Source organism: Rousettus aegyptiacus, unplaced genomic scaffold (genome assembly GCF_014176215.1).
Source record: "Rousettus aegyptiacus isolate mRouAeg1 unplaced genomic scaffold, mRouAeg1.p scaffold_m13_p_17, whole genome shotgun sequence".
In the NCBI taxonomy this organism is placed as follows: Eukaryota; Metazoa; Chordata; class Mammalia; order Chiroptera; family Pteropodidae; genus Rousettus; species Rousettus aegyptiacus.
This window is the reverse complement of record NW_023416292.1, coordinates 5798248-5820727: the sequence shown is the minus strand read 5'-3', so window position 1 is coordinate 5820727 and position 22480 is coordinate 5798248. Positions and strand designations below refer to the sequence as shown.

The following is a 22480-nucleotide window of genomic DNA, read 5'->3' as shown; positions in this document are numbered from 1 at the left end:
TTAGGACTCCCTGACAGTCCCCTCACCACTACAATGCTGTGTCGGGCAAGGATGGGGGACAACTTTGAAACTCGGCCCTTCCTATCTAAGACAGAATGATCTGGGCAATCCTGCGCTTGAACCCTTCCCCCTGGTCAGACCCTCCTCCCTCCTCCCTAGTCTCCCTCAGCCATGCGCTTCCTCTGGACCACGCTGGCTGGGAGCCGGTTCGAGCCCCAGTCCCACCACTGCCAGCCGCATGCCTGCGACGGAAGAGCTTGGGCGAGAGGAGCTCCCGGGCCCATGCGGCTCTGGCAGTGTTTACACGTCTGCGATTCTCCGGTGATAGGCTCTGAGCAGATGGCCTCTTCCTGTTATTCACAGGGGAAAACTGAGGCTCAGAGAGATGAGGTAACCGACCTAAAAGTGTACCATTAGGCAGAAATCAAGCCCAGGCAAGAACAGAGACAGAACAGAAGCCTGGGAACCCTGAACTCTGCCCACTCTGTGTGTTGCCAGAGAGAACAAAGGGAATTAGGGAGGGGAACGATCTCTGTGGCCCAGTAGGTCCCCCCTGCCCTCTGCCTGCCAGTCCCTGCCCCCACCTCATTCTCTTTGACTCCCTGGCCTCTTGGCCCCATTTTCCATCTTCTCTGCCCTCCCGTAGGTGTCTTGGAGGCAGATAGCGTGGAATGAGGGAATAAGTCGAGAGGCTCAGACTTCCTGGGCAAGACTGCTTTTCTCCGAAGGGATTTAGACAGAATGAAATAGGATAGCTTGGTTCAGGTTCAGTTCCAAGAACATTTTCTGTTCTGGTTTGGTTTTAGCTCTGGTGTTTGAGAGTTATATAGATTCGATTCTGTTTTCAACTAGTTTATTGAAAGATTGGGGTTGCAGATGGGACAAACAACAACGATAAACAAACAGACAAACGGAGCCTGTGTAGGTCTCTGATTCAGTAAAAAGCGAATGGCTGGGATTGGTCCTAACTGGGATGCACCACAGGATGTGATAAGTTGGCTTTGGTTAAATTCTAGCTCCAGCCTGGCCATGGGTACCACCCAGTCCCAGGGACCACAGAGAGAGGGCCAGACTGTGACATTCCTCCTTCTGACTTTGGGTCCAGGCGTTGCTGGGGATTCAGGCAAGCGTCCCGGCGAGTGAGGAGGGACGCTGCTCTGCCTGGCAGGGACTTAACTGCCTCCCAGGCGGGGATATCCTGGACCAGGCCTGTAGAGGGGGCTGGCTCTACAGCTCCTGGGGCTGACCAAGAGCCTTGAGGAGACTTAAACCTCACTGGAGAGGAGCAGCTGTCACAGGGAGGGTGGTGAAAAGCACTGGGAAGAAATGGTGCCTGGACTCCCCATTTTATGAGGACAGAAAACTGAGGTCAAGCCAACCAGAAGTCGCCTATCACATCTTTCCTCTACCCCCTGCAATAGCTTGACTAAAAGCTACTACATTTCTGGATCTCAAGGAACTTTGGGATCTGCCCATCAAAGAGAGAATGCTTGGAATATTAAGGGAACCATTTAATGGTGGGGGCGTTTTCCTAGATAAAGACCCTCACTCTTCAGTCTGCTTCAATGCATAATCGGATTCACCCAGGGTGGAGGTTCGTGGCTTCAGCCCCTTTGCATCATCGCTGCCCCCAGAGTCTTCCTCCACCCTGTGAGAATGAAGTCAAGGGAGCCCTAACCCCTCCCCCGGAAGGAGGGGCTTTAGTGACAGTTGCCAAGGCAACAGCTTTGAACAACAGGAAGCTACTAGCTAGGTAAAAAAAAAAAAAAAGGCAAAAAAGGAGCCAGTGGAAAGAAGAGAGTCCAAACCACAAGGGAAGTTGCTGGGGTAGGAATGGCTGAGAGCAGAATTTCTTTGGTTCCATTGAGGTTACCTCCTCATTCTCAAGGCCTGAGCCATCAAAGAAGGCGAGGAGAGCACAGTATCTCTGACTCCAGGGTCTGCCACACTGTTCCCACCCTTGAGGCTGGGCACAGGGCCTCAGGCAAGAATCTGCTGTTTCTAGCACTGAGAATTGCAGGGCCACAGTCACCCACCCACAGCGAGCTCGTGCCTTAGCTCAGGTCTCTAAGTATACAAATTCTGAAGAGGGTAGAGAAATATGAATGGAAGCACTGGGCTGACTCCCTCAATTCTGCAATAGATAATGCTCTTGACTCTCCTTACTCAGCCGATAGGACCTGAAGATGCACCTACTGTCCATCATTACATGTTTACTGTGGCGTCAGGCACCAGGCTTGGCCCTCGGGATGAATAAGCTGAGGTCCTTGCACTTGGGAGCTCTCTGTGAGGTGGGAGAAATGGGCAGAGGGAAGGAGATACTTAGAAGTACAAGGGAATAGGAAGGGGAAGCCTAATCTTAAGGTCTTTCTGAGAAAATCCCTTTTGACTTTGTTCTGGGCTAAAGAATCTGCGATACTCAATCAGTTGATTCGTAGTTCATGTCCTTTCAATAAGCATTTCTCAAGCATTCGCTTTTATCCATCACCAGCTATGTTCCTGCCTCATTCTAGCCAGCTATAAGAGAGATAGAAAACACATCCCTGCCTTCAAAGTGTTGACAGATGTACACACAAATGAAGCAATTAGAGAACAATTTAGATAGGTTGTCAATACATGCCAGTTAGTACATATGCAGTGAACAACGCAATTGATTATAATCCTAGGGCGAAATGTCTGGTGGGAAAAAAAGGCATCGGGGTGAGGCGCAATTAGTGTGGTGGACAGATTGGGAAGGTTTCCTGCAGGAAGTGGGGCTTGAGATAGAGGAGTTTTCTATGGGTAGAGGACAAGGAAAGGAGCCACTGGTTAGGGAATATTGGTCAACAGTCGGCTGCTGTGTTGGGAATGAGAATTCTGGGGGCGGGGGCGCAATCGAACCGAGGACTCCTGGCCACAGACTTCTGGGTGACCTTAGGGGCCTCTCCCCACTGAGTCTCAGTGTTCTGTGCCTATAGAGCTTAGACTAAATTAGCGCTTCTCAAACGCCCAGACCATCAGAATCCACATCGCCTTGGAATTTGTTAGAAATGAAAGTTCTCAAGCTTCATTCCCACTGAAACAGAAACTCTGGGGGTGAACCCGGCAACAGGTTTTACCAAGCTCCCCCCACATTCCCCCCAGCTGTGGTTTTCAGGGCACACTGGTTTGAGAACCACCGTACTGCCTTGGTATTGGTGCTTCTAGACTCTGGCCACTCATTAGATTTATCTGGGGAACTGTGAAACCCCACAGAGGTGCCCAGGCTCCACCCACAGAGGTCCAGATGAATGGACCCACCCCTGATATCCATGGTTTTTAAAACTTCCCAGATGATTCTAATGTGCCGCCAGGGCTCAGAAGCACTGGACTAGGTGGTGTCCAAGTCCTTTCCAACTTACTACCCCAGGATGGGTGCCGAGAGACCGAGCCAGGATTCCTGGCTCACAGAGCCCCCAGGTGGATCTGCAGACATCTAGGGAATATGTGTGGGAACAGAAAGACCTTCCCAAAATCTTAAAATCTCAAAACTCTTGATGACCAGCTTTTTGACAGTTTGTGTGATTTCTTCACCATTCTCCCTTGTCTGCCTGAGGCAGAAACACTGTGTACAGATGTTGACTCTTTTGCCCCAAACACAAATAAGTGTGCAAAGCACATACGCACTTGCACCCATCATGCAGTGCAATAAATAGATGTGGACACACACTAGAATAACCCCATAAGGGCATATACACACAAAAAATAAACCCACCATTAGGAATCCCAGACTCAGCACACTCAGACCACTTGAAAAGGGATTCTTTTTGGTGGAACTGGGCTATTTGAACTAAGGGGCATCTCTGTCTTCCCTGATGCCTAGCAATTGGTCGTAGGGCGAGGCGATTATCTACTATCAAGCTACCTGAGTACAGATGCTGAGGATCCCTTGTTTCTTTTGCAGATTCGAGCCGATGGTCCCCCCCATGGTGGGGTCCAGTATGAGATGGTCTCTGTGCTCAAAGACGGGAGCCCTATCCTCCGGGACATGGCCTTCTCCATTGATCAGCGCTACCTGTACATCATGTCTGAGAGACAGGTAAGTACCAGCACCTATCCTTCCTTTCCAAAGCCTGGGAGGAGCTGGTAAACTGTGAGCTTTGTTCAGAAGCTGTTTCATCTAACAAGGGAGACCTCTGGGCTTGCTGCTCAGGGGTCCTGGGAGAGGTAGCATCCATGGAGGTTTTTGTAGGGAGCCAGAGAGAAGCAACGGGGCCAGCCACATCTTTCAGGCTTCTTTCTGGTCTACAGCCCCTGTCTCAGAGGGTGATGAACAGCCCCGCAAGAACGGGCCAGGCTTCACAAAGCAGCTTGGCCTGATTAGGAGGTAGATTTACTGCTCCCAGGCCCACAGAGTCTGCTGCTCAAGGGAGCCAAAGAGGTGTAAATAATCAAGGCCTCCAGGCTGGGCCTAATCCTGGGAGAGACAGACCCAAGAGAGGGCCTCTGAAGGAGATAAAAATCTTGGCCTGCATCTTAGACTGAGGCGGGGTAGAAGCTGGCGAGCTCCGAGATGCTGAAGCTCTGCCTGCGGAGCTGGGAAGCCCTGAGAAGCAGACTTATACCCTCTGCTTTGTAACTACTGGCCAGGTTCCCCACCTGCTTGGATTGTTTTTGCTTTAAATATGCGTGATCAGAGAGAAAGCAAATTCGGGGAGAGCCATGGTGAGGGGCGAAAGAAGCAGGGAAAATGGGGGATTCAGCAAATCAATGGAGATGAAGACAGCGAAGCAAAGACCTTAGGAAAGTCTGGTTCTTTTCATTCATTCAGTAAGTGCGTCAGCAGTTGTTCAGCAGAAGTGGTGTTCTTGGCATTTTCCTGAACATGGTAAGCAAGATAAAGGCCAAAGATGGAGAAAAAGGACTGTGAATCTGTCTTGGTGCTGAGGACAATGACTTAGGCTAGACAAGGATGCTGGGCTGGAAGACCAGTGAGCCTTCACGAAGAGCCTCCCAGCTCATGTGTCATTCTCAACATACTCTGCCAAGATTCCAGGTGTCCCTGATCAGTGCCACCCTGCTCAGAGTTCTCTTTCTCCACTTTCTTTGTGAATGTAAGAACTCCGGATCCAGGGATGATGGATGAGTGGAGGAAGGAAGGAAGAGCCGCACGGGCACGTGACAGCATAAGGGGACGGAAGCAGGGATGCAGCTCTACCTTGAAAATTACTTCTTGAGAATAGAAGTCACAAATCATATGCTAATTGCATGTGAATTACATCCAGATCCTCTCGAACCCACCTGTCTTCTTACCTCCCTTCAGGGGGCCCCTGTAGTTGAGGCATAAACAGGTCCAGATGGGAATTTGGTGGGGCTGCAGGAGGCTCTCCCATACCCTAACCTAGAGTGAGAAGGACAATCTTGGAAGTAAACACTGACCTATCATTCCAATAAAACAGTTTGTGGGCCCTAAGAAAAATTACTGGGAATATATATGTTGGAAACGATATACTGGGAAAACATCAAAATGAATAAGACTCGGTCACTACCCTGAAGTTGCTAACGTTCTAACGAGGGAGAGAAACGCATGCCCAGACAGCTATAACATCAGATAGAAGTCTATAAATACTCTGCTTTTCCTTCCTTTTATTTTCTTATAGACAAAAGATTATTTATTAAGCAAAAATAGTTGATGCTCACTAAACAAATTCAACAAATACATACAGAAAAGAAAATAGTAACAAGTCCCCACTACCCAAAATTTAACATTGACATTTGGTGAACACTGTTCCAGAAACTTATGCAGAATTATATATAGACAGAGGGATGGACAGGTAAATGGCAACCTGGATAAGTGGATGAAAGGATGGTCAGAGGCATCAGATAGGCCCACATTATGCATGATATGTCGGGCCAAGGACCAGGTGGGTAACCCTGGGTAAAAACTCTTTCTTGGGTTCTCTGAGCCCAGTAAAGTAGAAAAGCAGAAACAACAAACAGAAGTGACCAGTGAGGCCTTAGTGAAACCGAGAAGATGCCACGGCATGTTTTTGTTTGTTTGTTTGTTTCCGTTGCATATCTTTTTCTCAAACGGGATGCTTTCTGAAATTGCGTTCAAAATGTGGCCAAAGGAGAGGGCCTGGGCCAGGGCTGGAAGCTGACGAGTGGCCATCAGGCAAGATACTGACCTCATGAAACCAGACCGTAGCCGATGTCACCTCGAAGAGCATCAGCCCTGGCTAAACTGTGTCCGCATAGCTTATTTCAAAATATCCTCTCGTTTGTCCTCATCTTCTGCCTCAGCTGACAATTCCTGTTACTATCTGCCCAGACAAAGGGCTTCGGTAGGAGCCAGTTGTGCTGAGCAGATGTAGGAAGAGTCTGGGTGGAATGCCATGGAGCCGTCCGTCTCTAGTCAGGCGACATATTAGTCCAGAGAGCTACCTATGCCAGCTGGAGCTGTGATCAGCAGGCAGAGTCTAAGGGGGGTTTGTGGTGGAGCACAGAGGCCTGTCACCTGGAGAACTGGAAATCATGTAAAAATAGGTAGCCAGGTGATTTCACCAGGGGCTGGGGCCAGAGATGAGGGCCAAGAACAGCTCAGGAGGCTCATCTGAGTCTGAGCAGCTATGAGTCCAGAGCATTCGTGGACCGCTCGGGCCTCTTTAAGGAAATGGTTTAACATGTGACAACAGAACAGTCAATGAAAATGATGTCAGATGGCTTGGGTTCTAGTTCAGCTTGTGCCATAACCCGAGTATGACTTTCTCACAGCTTCCGTTTCCTCCCTTATGAAATAGAGGGTCCGTGTCAGATAACGGGGTCGTCTCTGAAGTCCAAAGCTTCGAATTGGATCCCATCTCAACATTTTATAGCTGGTGGCCTTAGACAAGTCACTTCACCTCAGTGTGTTTGACAAGGGTCCCTGTGAGGCCCAGCAGAGACAACACATGGGAATTTGTTTTGACGCTGCCTCAAGCACCACAAATAGTCATCGTGAAGAGTTGCTTGGCCCCTTCCGGTTCTCAGGCTTTCTGATCCCATTGCTCAGGAGTGACGATGAGTGGTGACGGGGAGGAAGTGAGGTGGCAGGGCGCCACTTCCGGGAGGCCTTGGGCTGAGCCAGGAGGCTTATGCTCTAGTCCTGGTCCCACTTGCAACAGGCTGGGTGACCTGGACCCTTAGCTCCCCTAGGACTCAGTTTCCTCACCTGTAAAGAGAGAATAAATCTAGCTCCCCAGTTGTCTAAGTTCTCAACGTCGAGACGCTCCTCCTCTAGAAGACAACACCAAAGGCACAGTGGACAGGCTTGAGGTTAGACCCAAAGAACTTTCGGAACAGGAGTTTAGGAGGCCATGCATATTCGTGTAAACTTATTCCCCAAAAGGTGACCACTACAGAGAGGGCAGAAAGGCTGGCTGGTTATGGATAAGTGTATTATTGTTTTGAGACAGTGACTTAAGCGGCTTTGGAGTTTTCTAAAAGACCTAAGACTTTGTAAGGCATCACGGGAATGGGGCTTCCCATCACTGCACTTGCTAATAAATCTCTGCACAGTCGACCCTCATCCCTGCCTTCACCTTGTCTGCAGCTCTTAGCTCTGTTCCCCTCCCCAACCTCCAAACATGGCACCTATTATATTCTTGATGACACACAGCATTCTAGAGTAGAAACAAGTCTCTGGTCTCAAGTCCTGCCTGTAGAGGTTTTCATCTCCCCACAGAGCTAGAACCACCCAGTATGGCTCATGCTTCTCTCTCTCTCTCTCTCTCCCTCCTTCTCTTGTTCAATTAAATGTAATTAAGAAATAGAATAGGACTAGTAAGACACGTTGGGTCATTAGTGCCACTGCTGAACAACTTGAGTTAAACTCTTGTTAGTAGATCGAAGGCCGGCCAGTCCCAGGGGAAAATTTTGGAACCAGTCCCCCGATCCTGTCAGCCGCCCAGGCGGTCCGGTGATAGAATGCCCGCCTGGTGCCTAGAAGGTCCACTCAGCTTCCTCAGCAGTGAATTGACAGATGGTATGGGAGTGCGTACAAGTTGTTCACGTATTTCCAGTGTCAAATGGAAGTCAGACAGTGAGTCCAGGGAAAATCGGGCTGCGAGCCAAGTGAAAAACTCAGCAGCAAGATGAAAAGAAACTTGATAGCCCCAGTTTCCACCCAACTTGTCAGGGTGGCGGCCACTCCCAGAAACGGAATCTAACTCTGTACTCAGGATGCACGGGTAAAGAGTATGGGGATGGAAGCAATTATTCTATTTTATACTTTAATTAGTTTGAATTAGCAGAGGGAATAGAGGCATAAAATGATCCAGCGAAGGGTGAAATGGGAAAAGGGAGTCACAGTGGAGAATGGATATGTGTAGGCCAGAAGGGCCCTGGGAGCAGCAGAGAGGCTGGTGCTGGCTGCGGGGGCGTGGGGCGCTGCTGTCGTTTTCAAGGCCCGGAGAGGCAGTGTAGCACCGTGGTTAAGAGCTGGAGCACGGGAGTCAGACTGCCTCCCGTTCCACTCATGGCCACTCACTGTGTGTGTGGCTTTGAGTAAGTTATTTCACGTCACTAGACCTCAGTTTCTCCATCTGCATAATGGGACTACTACTAACTGAGATTATACACAAGTGACCTAGCGCTGTGGGTGACACACAGTCAGTGCCCTCAAACGGCAGCAGTGATTGTTATCATTGTCGCTATCAGTGGTACTATTAGAAGTTCCCCGGGACCCCAGAGCGGGCAAGAAGCGACTCCACTTAAATCATGGCTGGGACAGAGTTCCCAGTCTCAGCTGAACACGTGCAACCTGCCATTCCTGCGGCTCCCTCCCAAGGGATGTCTCAGAAACCTCTGGCCTGGCCGAATGACAGTGTCAGGCTGAGTTGCTCATAATCTCCTATTTATTTTAAAAATCCAGGAATGTGCCCAGCAGACTAAACAGTCTTGCTCCCCTTGATACACACAGAGGCAGCCCCTGACCCATGTGCAAGGCCCAGAAGGCCGACATGACAACATCTGTGCAGAGAAGGGGGGATCCTGAGCCCTGGTCACCCCCACCCCCTCAGGGCCCTGTCTGGCTTCATGTGGGACACTTGGCCAGAAGAGGGCTGTCCCCCATGGGGCTTTTCATGGCCTCTCTGTTCTGGCCTCTCCAGGTAGGCAGACCAAGTCTCAAGCTTGTTACCAAGGATGGCCTGCCTTTCTTCATAGTGAACGCTCAGACCCCAGTTCTGAAGGCTCCGACATAGCACATTCTTCCGGGCATTTCTTGCTACATAACCAAGCACTTCAATATTTAGGGGCATAAAACAAAATTTATTGAGCTCATACACTTTGTAAGTCAGGGATTCAGAGGGAGTGCACCAAAGAGAGCTTTTTTCTTCTCTACAACGTGAATAGCATGGGGTGACTGGAATGAATAGGGGCCGGAACCATCCGGAAGCTCTTCCTCTCACGAGTCGGACACCTGGGAACTAGAAGGCTGGGATCAGCTGAGACTGTCAGCCAGAGTGCCCTAGACAAGTCCTCTCCATACATCTTGGACTTCCTTGTAGCATGGCAGCTTCGAGAGAGTCGGCCTTCTGGAGAGTTGCAGCTCATCACAGACATGGCAGCTCAGAGCTGCAAGAGTAAGGTAGAAACTTTATTGCCTTTTTTATGGCTTAGGCCTAGAAGTCACAGAGTTCTCTCTTCCATCTGCCCCTTCCCCTCTCCGCGGCCAGTCGCCCCAGGTGATTCTGATGCGTGCATCCATGAGCACACTTTGAGAGGTGAAGCTCAGGGAAGATTAATACGTGGTTTCCAGTGTTTCTCAGAGCTCCTGTGGCAATGTTGCATCCCCTCATTCAGAAGGCAGACCTCCTTGGTGGTCCACCTTTGCCACACGGGGCGGTGGCTTATCGGAAACTTACCCTCGTGGATTACAGGAGACTGACTTTTTAACGACCCCACTCTAAGTCATTAAGAGAGTAGGGGCATGAAGAATTTTGACCTGGCATTATGAGAAACAAAAATTATTTGAAAAGATAGTAAGCCACCCTTCTTCTGAAGGTCTCAAGTGCAGGACAGACCCCACCCCACCGCCACCCCATCTCCTGGATTCGGTGAAGACCCTGCACAGGGTGGGGAAGGACACACCAGACCCCTCCAGCATGCCATGACCGCAGGGTCCAGCCATCTTCACTAGAGAACTGACTTTGGTTTTCTTGGTTTGAGGGATAGTCTGTCAACTGTAAACCTGGACCTAGGGCCAAAACTAAGAAGCACTTCAAAGGGCCTATTGTGATATCAGAGTAATAATAGTATGTCTCCTACCTGTGGCCAAGCCACTAAACAGCCAAGCCCTAAAGGCATCTAAAGACTTGAGGAAAGAAAAGAAAAAATGCGGGAACCATGCTTCCAGATGTCCCCCGCTCATTTATTTTGACATCTCAGACTATTATTTTGATTGTGCACATTTGTTTAGTCCAGGCGATAAGGCTTCCCAGGACGCAGGCCAAGCGTGCCAAGGTATATTTTTACAAGGCAGTGGAAGTCTCAGTAACAGGAGCCCTGCCTGCTGTCTGGGCCGGGACCTGCGCTGAGCGGCGGGAGGAGAGAGTGTGAGGAGGCAGGGGCTAGCGTGGAGCCTGAGGGACTTTGGGGAGAATTACAGAGTTTGCGGATTAGGAAAGTGAGGATAAGTGAATTTCTGCTGCACTTTTGTTTTCAAACGTGTCATTTTTGAGCCAAGCCTTTGATGCACATGTGTTTCTGTTTAAGGACACGGGACTCCAGTGTGGACCAGGAGCTAGGTGTATACATCTCAGTGCTTTTCCCAAAGGAAGGGAGGGGGAGCGGGGAGCAGTGACCACCTCCAGCCTGAGTTTTGAGTTTCCCTCTGTCTCTCCCCCAGCCCCCCATGTCAACAACGCTGACACGGAGCTGATTCCTTGGCTATTAATATTCTCATTGGAGCATTTGTGATAAATATTTTCATACGAGGGAAAGGAAATGCAAACCCACCCTATTAATCAGATGCTTGGCTTGTTGTATTTAAGAGAAAACTTCACCTTCTTATTTTAAAACCCTTTGGTTTGGAAAGAAATGTTTTAATACAATGCCCAGGCTGGGAGAACTGGTGCCAAAAAACCTCATTTCTCTAAATGGGCAGGACGACTGGAGATTCTCTCTCTAATCCCTGGCAAGGGACTTGATTTCTCTTTCTAGATAGGTATTTCTGAGTGCTGACACTGAGTGCCGGAATGATGTTCCCGTGACTGAGAGATGAGAAATCACACAGGGTCTCAAAACCAGAAGGAACTTCCATTCCACCCCCCCACCCCCTCACACACACTATTACTACATATTATATTATTATATTATATTATATTATATTATATTATATTATATTATTATATTATATTAATTATATTCCCCCACGCTTATTTTAAAGATGAGGAAACTAATGCCCAGAGAGGGGAGGCACTCACCTAGGCCATCCTCTTAATTACTGGAAGAACTAGACTTAATCCTAATTAACATGGTCCAGCCCTGCATTTTTTTCCAAGATTGACAATGGCTTCACTCAGCACAAGCCAGAAAGAGAACTGGTTGTGTTAAAAGACTTTCAATTAAAAAATTAAAACAACCTGGGCCTTAGAGAGAACCTGAAGATGGTCCCAAGGGTCAAATTGAAATAAGGAAAGATTTGCATATCATTGCATACATAGACTCATTCATTCAATGGACCTTTAAGTGTCTACCATATATAATGCATAGAGCTGTCCACTGACAAGTCATTTGCATATGCAGATATAGATAGGCAGTCTTTCTAAGTTATATTCTAGCAAAGACCTTAAAAATAGGGCTGCCCTGAAGATAGATACCTTTTTGATTTCTTTCTGCTCTTTTTAATGCAACAACCCACACTGGTGAGTGTGCTTTTGTGTAGAAATAAATAACATAGAATCCCTGCCTTCAGAGAGGTCACATTCAGGCAGGAAGAATGGTATATAGATAAATTACAATATAAAGTTAGCACTGCTATAGCAGAGATATAGCGGTCAATGATCGAAGTAATTCATACTAGACAAGGAGAGACCTGTCCTTGTCCCTTCTTCATGGGGTCACTCAGACTGAGGACTCACCCTTTCTCTGACCACAGCAATCCAGAGCTGGTCGATCCTCAGAGATTATTTTGTAAAGCATAGCCCTTTATTTTGTAGATGAAGACAGGAGACCTGAGGGAAGAATGACTCTTGAGAAGGGAGGGTCTGCCAAGCTAGACTGTGAAGGAGCAGGTAGTGATTGACGATGGGTGTTCTCCTGACCCCATGAAGAGCAGCATGGCCTCTAGACTCTGCCTGCCCACCCAAGTTCAAGACCTGGCTCTACCTCTCATTGCTGTGTGACCTTGGACAAGTTGCTTTACCTCTCTGTGCTTCAGTTTCCTCACCTGCAAAATGAGCATAATTATGAGATCTGCTTGAGGATTAAGTTAAATGAATAAATAAAAAAAAAAAACACTCTGAAAAGTGCCTGGCACATATTACCTGCCTAACGATGTCAGTAGTAGTAATTATATTTTTACGATTGTGCCCTCACGCATAATCGCCAGGCCTAGCCCTGCAGATCATGCTGAGTATAGCCACACCCAGAAAAGAAAAAAATTGACCCACCCTACCCTGCCTCTCAGCTATCAGCCCTACCTTCTCTAAGATGTGTTGAAATCAGCTAACATTTAGGTTGAGTTTTTCTTATTTTAGTTTACAAACATGACCTCAGCTACCACAGCAATCCCTGAGGTGTGATAAGCGGTGTTGTTCTTGCCTTTTTTTGCAGATAAGAACACTGAAATTCAGTCTGGCTAAGTAATTTGCCCAGGGGCCACCAAGCTGGCAAACAGCATGGCATGCACTCCACCCCTCACTTCCGAAGCCAAATCCACCCCTTGGCTTCCTGAGACAGCGCCCCCTGGTGGCCGCATGGGTGCAGAAGGCACCTCCGCTCCACCTGGCTCCAAATTAAGGAGGACTCAGAGGCGGCAGTCAGGGCTCCAGGAGACCAGCACAGAGTCACAACTCCTCACTTGACACTCCCACGGAGACTGGAGCAGTGCCCCATTTTGTTTAAAAAACCAATAAAGGAAAGTGAACACTGCCCTGGGCCATACGTGAGCAGTCACAGGAACTCTCTGTTGGTCAGAGTAAAGAGAGAGAGAGTGCCATGGTCAAGGTCACTACTGCTGTTTGTCCTGTGCAGCAGGCCGGGCACCTCAAAAGCATTATCTCAACTCCGTACAACAACCTTGAAAGACAACGCCCATTTGACACATGAGGAAGGCTCAGCAAGGTTAGGTGCTCGAGTCAGGCCATTCGTACAAGCCTGAGGCAGAGCCGGGGCTGAGGTGCAGGTGTGTGAGGTTGCAAAGCTCGTGCCCTGCCTGCTCTCCCCTCACCACCAAGGAGACCCATTCTGGGACCTCAGTGGGTGAATAATGACTTCCCTGCTCTTTCTCTACCCCTCTGCACAGTTCGGCCTGTTTGGCAAAGGAAAATCTTTACAAGGAGATCAGATGCAGAACATGCGAGAGGCGTTGTGCCCAAGCCCGGTCCGGCCTCCGGGTGCAACTCCAGGTGTGCACTTCCAGGCAGACTGGGCTTGGCTCAGTGGCTGGCCCCAACCAGGGGTTCTTAGTTTCTAGAAAGCTTCCGTGCCTGCCATCTTGAGTCGTACTTATCCAGCAAATGCAGGGGCCCCGTGGTGATCCCCCAGAACCTCACAGTCTGCTTTTTAGCTCTCCCTCATGCTCCCTGCATTGAGTTTCTGTAACTGAATGTGTTTTATTTAGCCCATAACATTTAGTGCCACTTTGGATTTCCAATTAGGCTTCAATCAGACGCCTAGAGTCTGATGCGTTTTGTTGTTTTGATCCACACAAAAGACGGCAACATCAGAGGAGCCGTCATGAAAAGTTATTTCCATCCGCTGATGACTAGGACAGTTGCTGTGATGTGAAGACAGTTTCAGAGGTGCCAAGAATGGCGCCAGGCGTCAGAGAAGGGGGAGGGAAGAAAGTGGAAGTCGGTGAACCCTTGGAAGGAAGCAGGATGTGGAGTTCTGAGGAGCACAGCCTGCTCATACTGCATGGTCTCCCCAGAGAGAGCGGGGGTGGGGGTTGGGCACTAGGTGACCTGAGGCTCCTTCCTATGTGGGCCGGGCTCCTGGGTGCCCAGGCAGGAGGGGAAAGGAGTGATCTCCACTCCAGCTGGTTTCTCATACAAATGGCCCAAGTCTTTCAGCCAGGAGAGGTTCCAGGAACAAAGTGGTCCTGCGAGGTGGGATGCTGACCGCTGGTCGATTTCTCCAGAGAAAGCCCCTGAGCTCCTTAGCCAAAAGTAACCACGTTTGCAGAAATATCAGGGGTTTTTCCTCACTACCTGTGGGTCTGGCCAGCCGCTCACACACGCTCTATGTCTGTCAGACACGGTTTCTTTCCGGGGCTGTGTCTGCAGATGAAATTTAGAACCCAGCTTTGAGCCGTTAGGCACTAGGTGGGGGAGGGAGGTGGAGGAATGGCAGAGGGGTGATGGGAGAGTGACTGGGGAGTGGAAAGTTAGGGTTCTGCCTGCAGCTAATCATCAAGGAGTAGCACCAGTGAGGCTGAGTTAAGGCCAACTGAATCCTCGGTTTCCCCACCCATGAGGAATGCCCCCTGCAGCCAAGACACTTGGTGCATTTTTTCTAGTCCTGAGTGTGTTTCAAATAGTGGCTGTGTGCCCAGCACTCGGAGCGTGACCTGGGTCCGGTGTGCATGCGCTCGTGAGCAGGGGTGTGGGGGCGTGGGTGAGAAGGGGCACGGTTCCTGTGTGTTTGGGGTGTCTACACTAACATGGCTCTTTCCTACAACTAGGCAGGTCCGTGCTCCTCCTCCTCAGGGCGTGCTCTGTCTTCAGAGCCCCACTTGGCAGCATTTTTCCAGCTGGCCCTTTGATCCGGCCCGCCCAGCTCAGGGACCCAGCCTCTCAGCCAGTCTCCACTTCACGGTCTCCATGCCCCGCGGTTAAATTCCCCGAGCCTTTGCCCCTCTGCACGAGTGACCTTCCTCCTTCCCCCTCCAGTTACTCGCACTTCCCACCTCTGCAAACAGGTTGAAGTTTGAAATTTGCACCAGGTGGAGGGAGACCTGGCTGTGTCCTCAGCCGTTGGTGGCTTAGCAAACAGTCTGGGTTCAGCCACTGTCCCTCAAGTAATGTTTAATGATGAGGAGAGGGACATGGAAAGAGATGAGAGTCAGGCAGAAGGAAGATTGGAAAGAGAAAAATGGACAGAACTGAGAACAAAGTCTAGTTAACCACTCAGCCACCGAGTAATTCATCAAACAGCCTTCGAGGACCTATTGGGCACACAGAGCTTGTCCTCACAAAATCACAAATCGAGGAGGAAAACAGACAGGTCGGCCACGAACTACAATGCAGTATGCAGAGAGAAGGGAATGCATGAGAGCGTGCCGCACCCCACGGAGCCTGTGAGTGAAGGAAGGCTTCACGGAGGAGGTGAATCATGAAAGAAATTGATTGTACCAAGTGAAATAAAATGCAGAGGAGCATTTCACACGTGAAGGGCAGCATGGAGGCATGAGAGAGTTCAGCATTTTTCATGGTACGGTCCCCAAGTTTTGTTATTGTTGGAGAGGAAGGCAAGGATTAGGAGGTACCAATCCTCACAGGATATTCACAGCGCACAGGCAAGCAGGTTTCAGGTGGAGCTAACTCACCTACCCCCTTACCAAGATAAAAGGAGCCTAGGCCTACAGGTAGGGTGCCTCAGGCTCCCCAGCCCCTGCTGCTGCAACATAGAACTTGGGAGGAAGCAAGCGTGCACCTAGCTCTCCCAGTGTTTCCTGTTCCCTGGCCGCCAGCCCGCCAGCAGGCCCCCTGGACAGGTCGTGAATCTAAGCAGCACAGTCAAAAAAAAAGATGTCAAGGTTGGGCAGAGCCCACCACCAAGGCCCTTTGCGATCCGGCCAACCTACTTCCCCTCAGGACAGCCACTTCTCTGACATGAAAACTTCTGCCCGGCTCAGGGTCATGGGAAGAGGGAAAGAGAGACAGTGTCCTGTTCAGTCAGTCATTTCAACCACATTTATTAGTGCCAGAGACCTTGCCTGTCTGGGCTGCTTCTGTCTCCCCGAGATAGTACAGTGTTTGGCCCTTAGCAGGTGCTCAATAAACACTTGCTGAAGGTGAGGAAGAAAGGGAAGGGAAGAAGGGGGGAGACAAGAAAAGAGAGAACTATGAAAAGGAGGCGTCGTAGGGTAGTGTAGAGAGCTCATCTTTGGAGGCAGGTTAGGCCCGTATTCAAATGTTGGCTCCGCCACTCTTTGGTAGGGCCTGGAGTATCCTCTCTAAACTTCAGTTTTCTTTTCTGTAAAGTGGGGATAACAATAATACCTGCTTTCTAGGGATGCAGAGAAGATTCAGTGACCAATCCCCGCTAAGTGCCTGGGACACAGGAAGAGCCAAACCCCGGAACGGGCTCCAGCGAGACCCTGTTCCTTCCCTCTGGTTCAGTCGTGAGCCCCCATTTCACTACCACCGAGTCCCCACACTAACATGTTGCTCATTTTTCATCCTAAGTCATCTGTCAGTTGCATCTATTTCCAGCCTCTGTCTATGAGACAAGAATAAGGAAGGGAAACAGATAACTGCAGAGGCTCATTTGCCAATTGTCAGCTCCTGCCGTCAGCAGAGCTCAGTCTGCTTCTCCCTGGGTGCCTGGAAAAATCGTTGTGACCTTTTATTTACTGGTTGATCTAGTCAGCTCCTGGCTCCAAGTCTCTCTGCCTCTCCCTCTCCAACCACCCCCAACCCCCCCACACCTCCATCAGCACAGGGCTGGCTTCCTGCCTCCCGTGCCTCATCACACTGCATGATGGGCAAGCTATGATGGTCCCTCTGAGCCTTCCCGTCTTCACAATCATCCTCCTAAAAACCGTGGGCGCAGAGAGGAGGAACCGGGATTATTGATCTTTCCTGCTCGGTGCTCCCACCGGGGAGGATTTCTGCTGCTGATCCTCTTCTGCGGACTCCTCCTCCATCCCTGTTTCACTGGGGAGCTAAACCAAGATTTAGGCCAGAAGGCAGCCTGCCCCGGAGTCCTTTCGTAGGCCGGCAGCATCGCCCGGAGGAGCATGTTCGCCCCAGCCCCGCGTCCCAGGTTTCGCCCTCGGAGTTGTACCGTGTGCCCGTCTGGTTCATCTATTTCCCCTCGGTCTCTCACTCCTGCGCCAGCTCCCGGCCCACCTGGCCTGTTGCTTTTCTTTCTCTGTCCTCCCTGGGCCCAGGTGACATTCACCTAAGGCCCCTCTGAGCCAGTTCTGCTGAGGGGTACCACCCCGGGGGGCTTGGGGGTGGCAGTTGGTGGTGGCGGCAAGGAGACAGTGATGGTTACCAAGTGGGTGCTCACGAGAAGACATAACGCAGAGGTCCCAGGAATGAGCCAGGCAGACCCAAATGACCCGTGTCTTGATTGGCTGCAGGTGTGTACACAGTGTGTGTGTATGTGCGCGCGCATGTATGCATATGTATGCACATATATGTGTAGCACACCCAAATCGGCTTCTGAAAAAAATGATCCCAAGTGGAGTGTGGCTTCTTACTCCATCGCCTTCAAGCCATCGCCTGGTACTTCCCACGGCCTTCGTTGCCCATCTCAGACTTGGCTGGCCTTGCAGCTCCCTCGAATTTGGGGAGAGGATTTTTAAAAGCCTCTTGTGCAAGTCGGCGTCCTGCCTTCCAAGCTCTCTTCTTGGCCCACACTGTCAGCATCAATTTTCTGCAGGGAGTGATTTAACCTTCATTTATTCATTAATTCTTTTTTCCCCTTAACTTCATTAAGTAAGATTTATAAAGGTGCTGAATTGGAAAGGTCACCTGTCCCTGGGCCCAGGACACAGTATGCCTGCGTCTCTTCTCCTGAGCTTCCTTCCAGGAGAGCTCTGGAGGCAGTGAGGGGAGGGCTGTGGAAGGCGGGCAGCAAGGGGAAGCCGCTGCCTCGGACAGGGTCCTGCTCCTGCTCTGTGTCCTGCTCCTGCTCCGTTACCGGCCAGCTGTTGAGGGGCCTGGGGGCATGGGGGCCGGGCTGGCTCGGCATTAAGCAGTCCAGAATCCTGGCTCCACCTTTCACAAAACTGACCTTCACCAAATTATCTAATCTCATCCGGCCCTCAGTTTCCTCTTAGAAATTGTCGATAATGATAGACTCTGCGTTATCAGGTTGTTGCGGGGGTTAAACAAGATGGCGTGCGCAGAGCGCTGAGCCCAGTGCGGGGCACAGAGCAAACACTCAGTGAACGGCAGCTTTTTAGACAAGACGTGGAGCTGTCCTGGCAAGGACCTAGCCGTGTTGGGCAGCGGTTAGCTCACTAAGCACTGCAGACGGGTACGCAGGGGCTGTTTGGGTTCTCCCAGAAAAGGAACCCCACATATTCCATGATGGATCCCATCTCCAGAACCACGGGAAAAGCCTCAGCTCGTGGAGGAGCCAGAAAGGGCCACCGTTTGATGTCAAGCTTGCTTCCCGAGGCCCCGCAGGCTTCGGCAGGAAGTCAGGCTGAGATGACATCCTGCGCCATGCGGTGGGCCGGCCACACTCACAGGTTCGGGCCCACTCAGCAATCACCCACAGTCATAGGCCTTTTCCAAGTCTCTGAGGCCCTCTGGGCTCCGCCTCAGCCGTCTCACCTCAAGGAACTGTCTCATTAGCAACCTCCCTATAAGGAAGGGGAACAGACTGTAGGATAAGGAACCATGCAGAGATTTTGAACTTTTAGAAAGACAAAAGTACCTGCTTGCCGCCACCTCCATGTGTCCTTGCTCCTTACGCCCCCAACAGGACTCAAAACCGTCCCAATTACCCCAATCAGAATGAATTCTGCTCTCTGAGCTTCCTTCACTCATGGTAAATACCACACATCTGGTGAGTATCTATTGGGTGTCTCCCCCACTAGGCTCTAAGCTACTAGGAGACCGGATGCGGGTTAGAGGTACCTGCCCCCTCCCAGGGTTGATTGCGTGGCTGGAACTTGGTGTTTGAGAAGATAGTTTTAATAGGAAAGCACAGAAGAAAGCAGGCAGGCAAACCTATTCTGTGTGCTGAGCTGAGAAGATTGAGTTTGAATGTGATCGCAGAGGATTATAAGAATTAATTTTATTTTATCTAATATTTGAGTTCGGGCCTCTAGAATTCAACATGCAAATTTATGCTCATAGTGTAAATCGGAGCATCCAAGATTAATGGAGAAAATTCTAGTCACCTCACTTTTTCCAGAATCCTATTTCTCTCACCCGTGATCACCTATTTATTTGCCAAGGATGAGCTAAGGAGTAAGTTGCAATAAGAAAGGAACTCTAGGGCCGGGTGAATCTGGCTGGGGCCCCCTCGATGCTAGATGGAATGAGACAGATGCTGAGCACTAGCCTGCAGCCCTCGGGGAGCATGGGAGCTTCTGGGTGGTAGCCACAAGAGCCCCGCACTGCGATTCTGGTCCCGACGCAGTCATTACTGGTATGGAGATCACTTCACATGTATCATCTTAGTTTTTACTATTGTCATGTGTCTGGATTCAATGAGATTCTTTGGGCGTTGTTAATAAACAATGCTTGTCCTTTTAAGAGTGGCAACGTTGTACCATATTTCATGAAAGAGGGGCCCTATCCAACAGGCCATTTGGTATAGTTATTTTTCCATTTTCAATAAATTTAGTTCTAAAAATAAATTTGGTTCTGTGACTCTCACAGTAGTCACTGAGCTCACCGGAGATACTGGTCACTGAATAGCCCAGATAGGAAGTGACCCGCAATCATACCTCAAGCTCATGGTCACTCATTATCTGCATTCTTCCCTGGGTCTCGAGCTATGGCCGCTACCACTACTGCCATGCCTGGCATCTGTAGTAGCTTATACCACTATCTTGGCCTGACTGTGGACAATTTCCTCTCCCTGTAATTCAAGATAAATCCATATTGGAATTTATAGGAAAAAAAGAAGACCTCACATAACCCTCTTTAGCTGGGTTTGCGTGAAGCATAAGTATTAGTCAGTGGTATGTCTGGTTCTATTTTGCATGAGTTCAATTTCTTTACCTATGTCCCTAGACTAACATCTAGCGGCCACAGGGTAATGATGGTGAGCATCAGTACAGAGAGTGAAGCTGCACACACAATTTCATCTTCAAATATTTTCTGTCGCTGAGGTCGACTGGACTGAACAGATGCCCTGTCATTCCTGAAACTCTCAGGATAGCTGCCCTGAGGAACACATCTCATGTCAGTTATAGAGCAAAGGTTATTGGCATTTCCTAAATCCAATGAATAGCTTAGTTTTTTCAATCCAGATTATAAATTCCTCCGACTTCAGGGACCACCTTTGGCCCAGAGGTGTTGCTTTCCTGGTTCCTAATGTTCTAGTCTAAACATATACAATTACTTTACACATAAACAATGACAGAGGACCATTAGAGAGGAGTCGTCTTTTTACATTGTAAAAATAGAGTTGGGAATTGTCACTTTTAAGAGGTAAGAGAGAGACAAGGACAGAATACCAAGAGACTCTCATTTGTCTCTTAACATTACATCTAAATCAAAAATCATAGACGAGAGACTCTTATACTTGGAGCCTATTTTGTCTTTCTTTCTTCACGAGACGCATATGGAGGGCGCAAAAAGCACACACTCGAAAAACGTATCGTTTCACTGCTCTTTGGTTTTCCAGTGGTAAAAATGAAGACTCCAACGGCCTGACCTCTAGGTCAGTAAGTTAGGGACTAACCTGATTCAGTGAGATTTCTTAGGGTGAGCAGTTGGATGGTTTCCATTACTCATGACACTTGCTGACATGTGGGTATAATCGGCTCCGCTCCTTCACCTTCTTGGCTTTGAATTAAGAACTTTAAGAGGTCGCTAGCATATGCTACAATGATAAACATCGAAAACATAATATTAAGTGAAGAATCCAGCCATAAAAGATAACATAATGTATGATTCCATTTATATAAAATGTCCAGAATAGGCAGGTCCGTAGTTGATTGGTGGTTGTCCAGGGCCGGAGCAGCTGGGAGGAGGGGCGAGACTGGCTGCTAATGGACGTGAGGTGTCTTACGGTGATGAAGGCGTTCCAAAATTGATTGTGGTAATGGTTGCACAACTCTGCGAATGCTGAAACCCGTTGAATTATATACTTTAAGTGGGTGAATTTTATCATATGTGCATTGAATTATGTCTCCATAAAGCTATTATTTAAAAGATCTTGGGAAGGCTGGTCCATAATTGAGTGGCTACTCCATAATCTCTCCTTCCAAGAAGGCATGGGCACCTGCCCAGACGGTGCCAGCACACGGCAGCCAGGGGCTCTGCTGCCCTTCTCATTCTCTCTGCCTTTCCCTTCTCCTGCTCGTCTGCCGGATTCTCCTGCTCTTGCCTACCCCTTCTAGCTCCCTCCCCCTGTCTCCTCCCCTCCCTAATGATTCCGCCAGCCAATGGGCTTTCCCGGACCCCAGGAAGCTGAAAGGGGAGGGAACAATAGGTAGTGAAAATTAATCGTAACTATGATAATAAATTATTAGCAGTACAAATTATTACTAGAGCTGTCCAGGACTTAATTAATCTTCACAATATCACTATTTAGGGAATATTTATGTGCATTTTATAGATGAAGAAACTGAGACTCAAACAAGCAGTGCAACATGCCCAGGTTTATCAGGGGCAAAACAGAACCTAAACCCAGGTCTGTCTGGCCTCGAAGCCTATTCTTTGAAGCACGACTAGACCTCAAGTAAGAGGCCGGGCTTGGTTATTTACTGATGAATTATAAGCAATTTGATGGGGTTCAAAACTGCAGTAACTAAGATCTCATCGGTTGGTCTGATATTTATGGCCATTTATGGGTGATCTCTGTGTGGCTCTTCCATTTATTATGGTTTTCATTAAGACTCTAATCCTGTTTAGAAGTCCGTTTTTCATTTTTAACTCCTCCGTTTAATCTTGAGCAGTCCTAATCCTTCTTCACTGCCAGCCAGAGGGAGACAACTCCCAGTGGCTCTCTTCTTCCCACAGTTGTATGCTGGCTTGGGTGGGAAGGGGCAATGAGTGTGGCAGGAACGTCTGTCTGTTGAGTGTGTGTGACAGGAATATGTGTGCGAGCGTGTGATGTGAGTACGTGTGAAGTGTCCGTGTGGTGTCAGTGCGTCGGTGCGACATGCGAGTATACAATACAAATGTGTCTGTGTTCATGAGTGTGTTTGTACAAGAGTAGAGTTTGTGGAGTAATGGTGAGTGTGTGTGTCAGGGACCATCGTGCATAGATTCATTCTTTCAGATGCACAAGAATTCTTGAGTCAAGGCCTAACCATTTGTTTCCAAAGCATGGGGGGCGGGGGGAGCCGGGGGAGCGGCTGTTCCCCAGAGGCTGTTCCCCACCCCCGCCTGCCAGACTCTCTCCCCCAAGACCATCCTGGAGTTGGAGGGGAGTCTTGAGTTCAGCTTCTCAC

General features: G+C 49.3%; 1 protein-coding gene across 4 annotated transcripts in view; it reads left to right on the top strand.

Moving 5' to 3' along the window:
• The window catches only part of PLXNA2 (plexin A2), a 197723-nt gene that overhangs the window by 88274 nt on the left and 86969 nt on the right, over positions 1–22480 (top strand). For all 4 annotated transcript variants that reach the window (XM_016150253.2, XM_016150259.2, XM_016150256.2 and 1 more), the window contains exon 4: positions 3923–4057. In XM_016150253.2, the coding sequence (XP_016005739.2) occupies positions 3923–4057 (135 nt within the window). The remainder of the gene's footprint in view (positions 1–3922; positions 4058–22480) is intronic.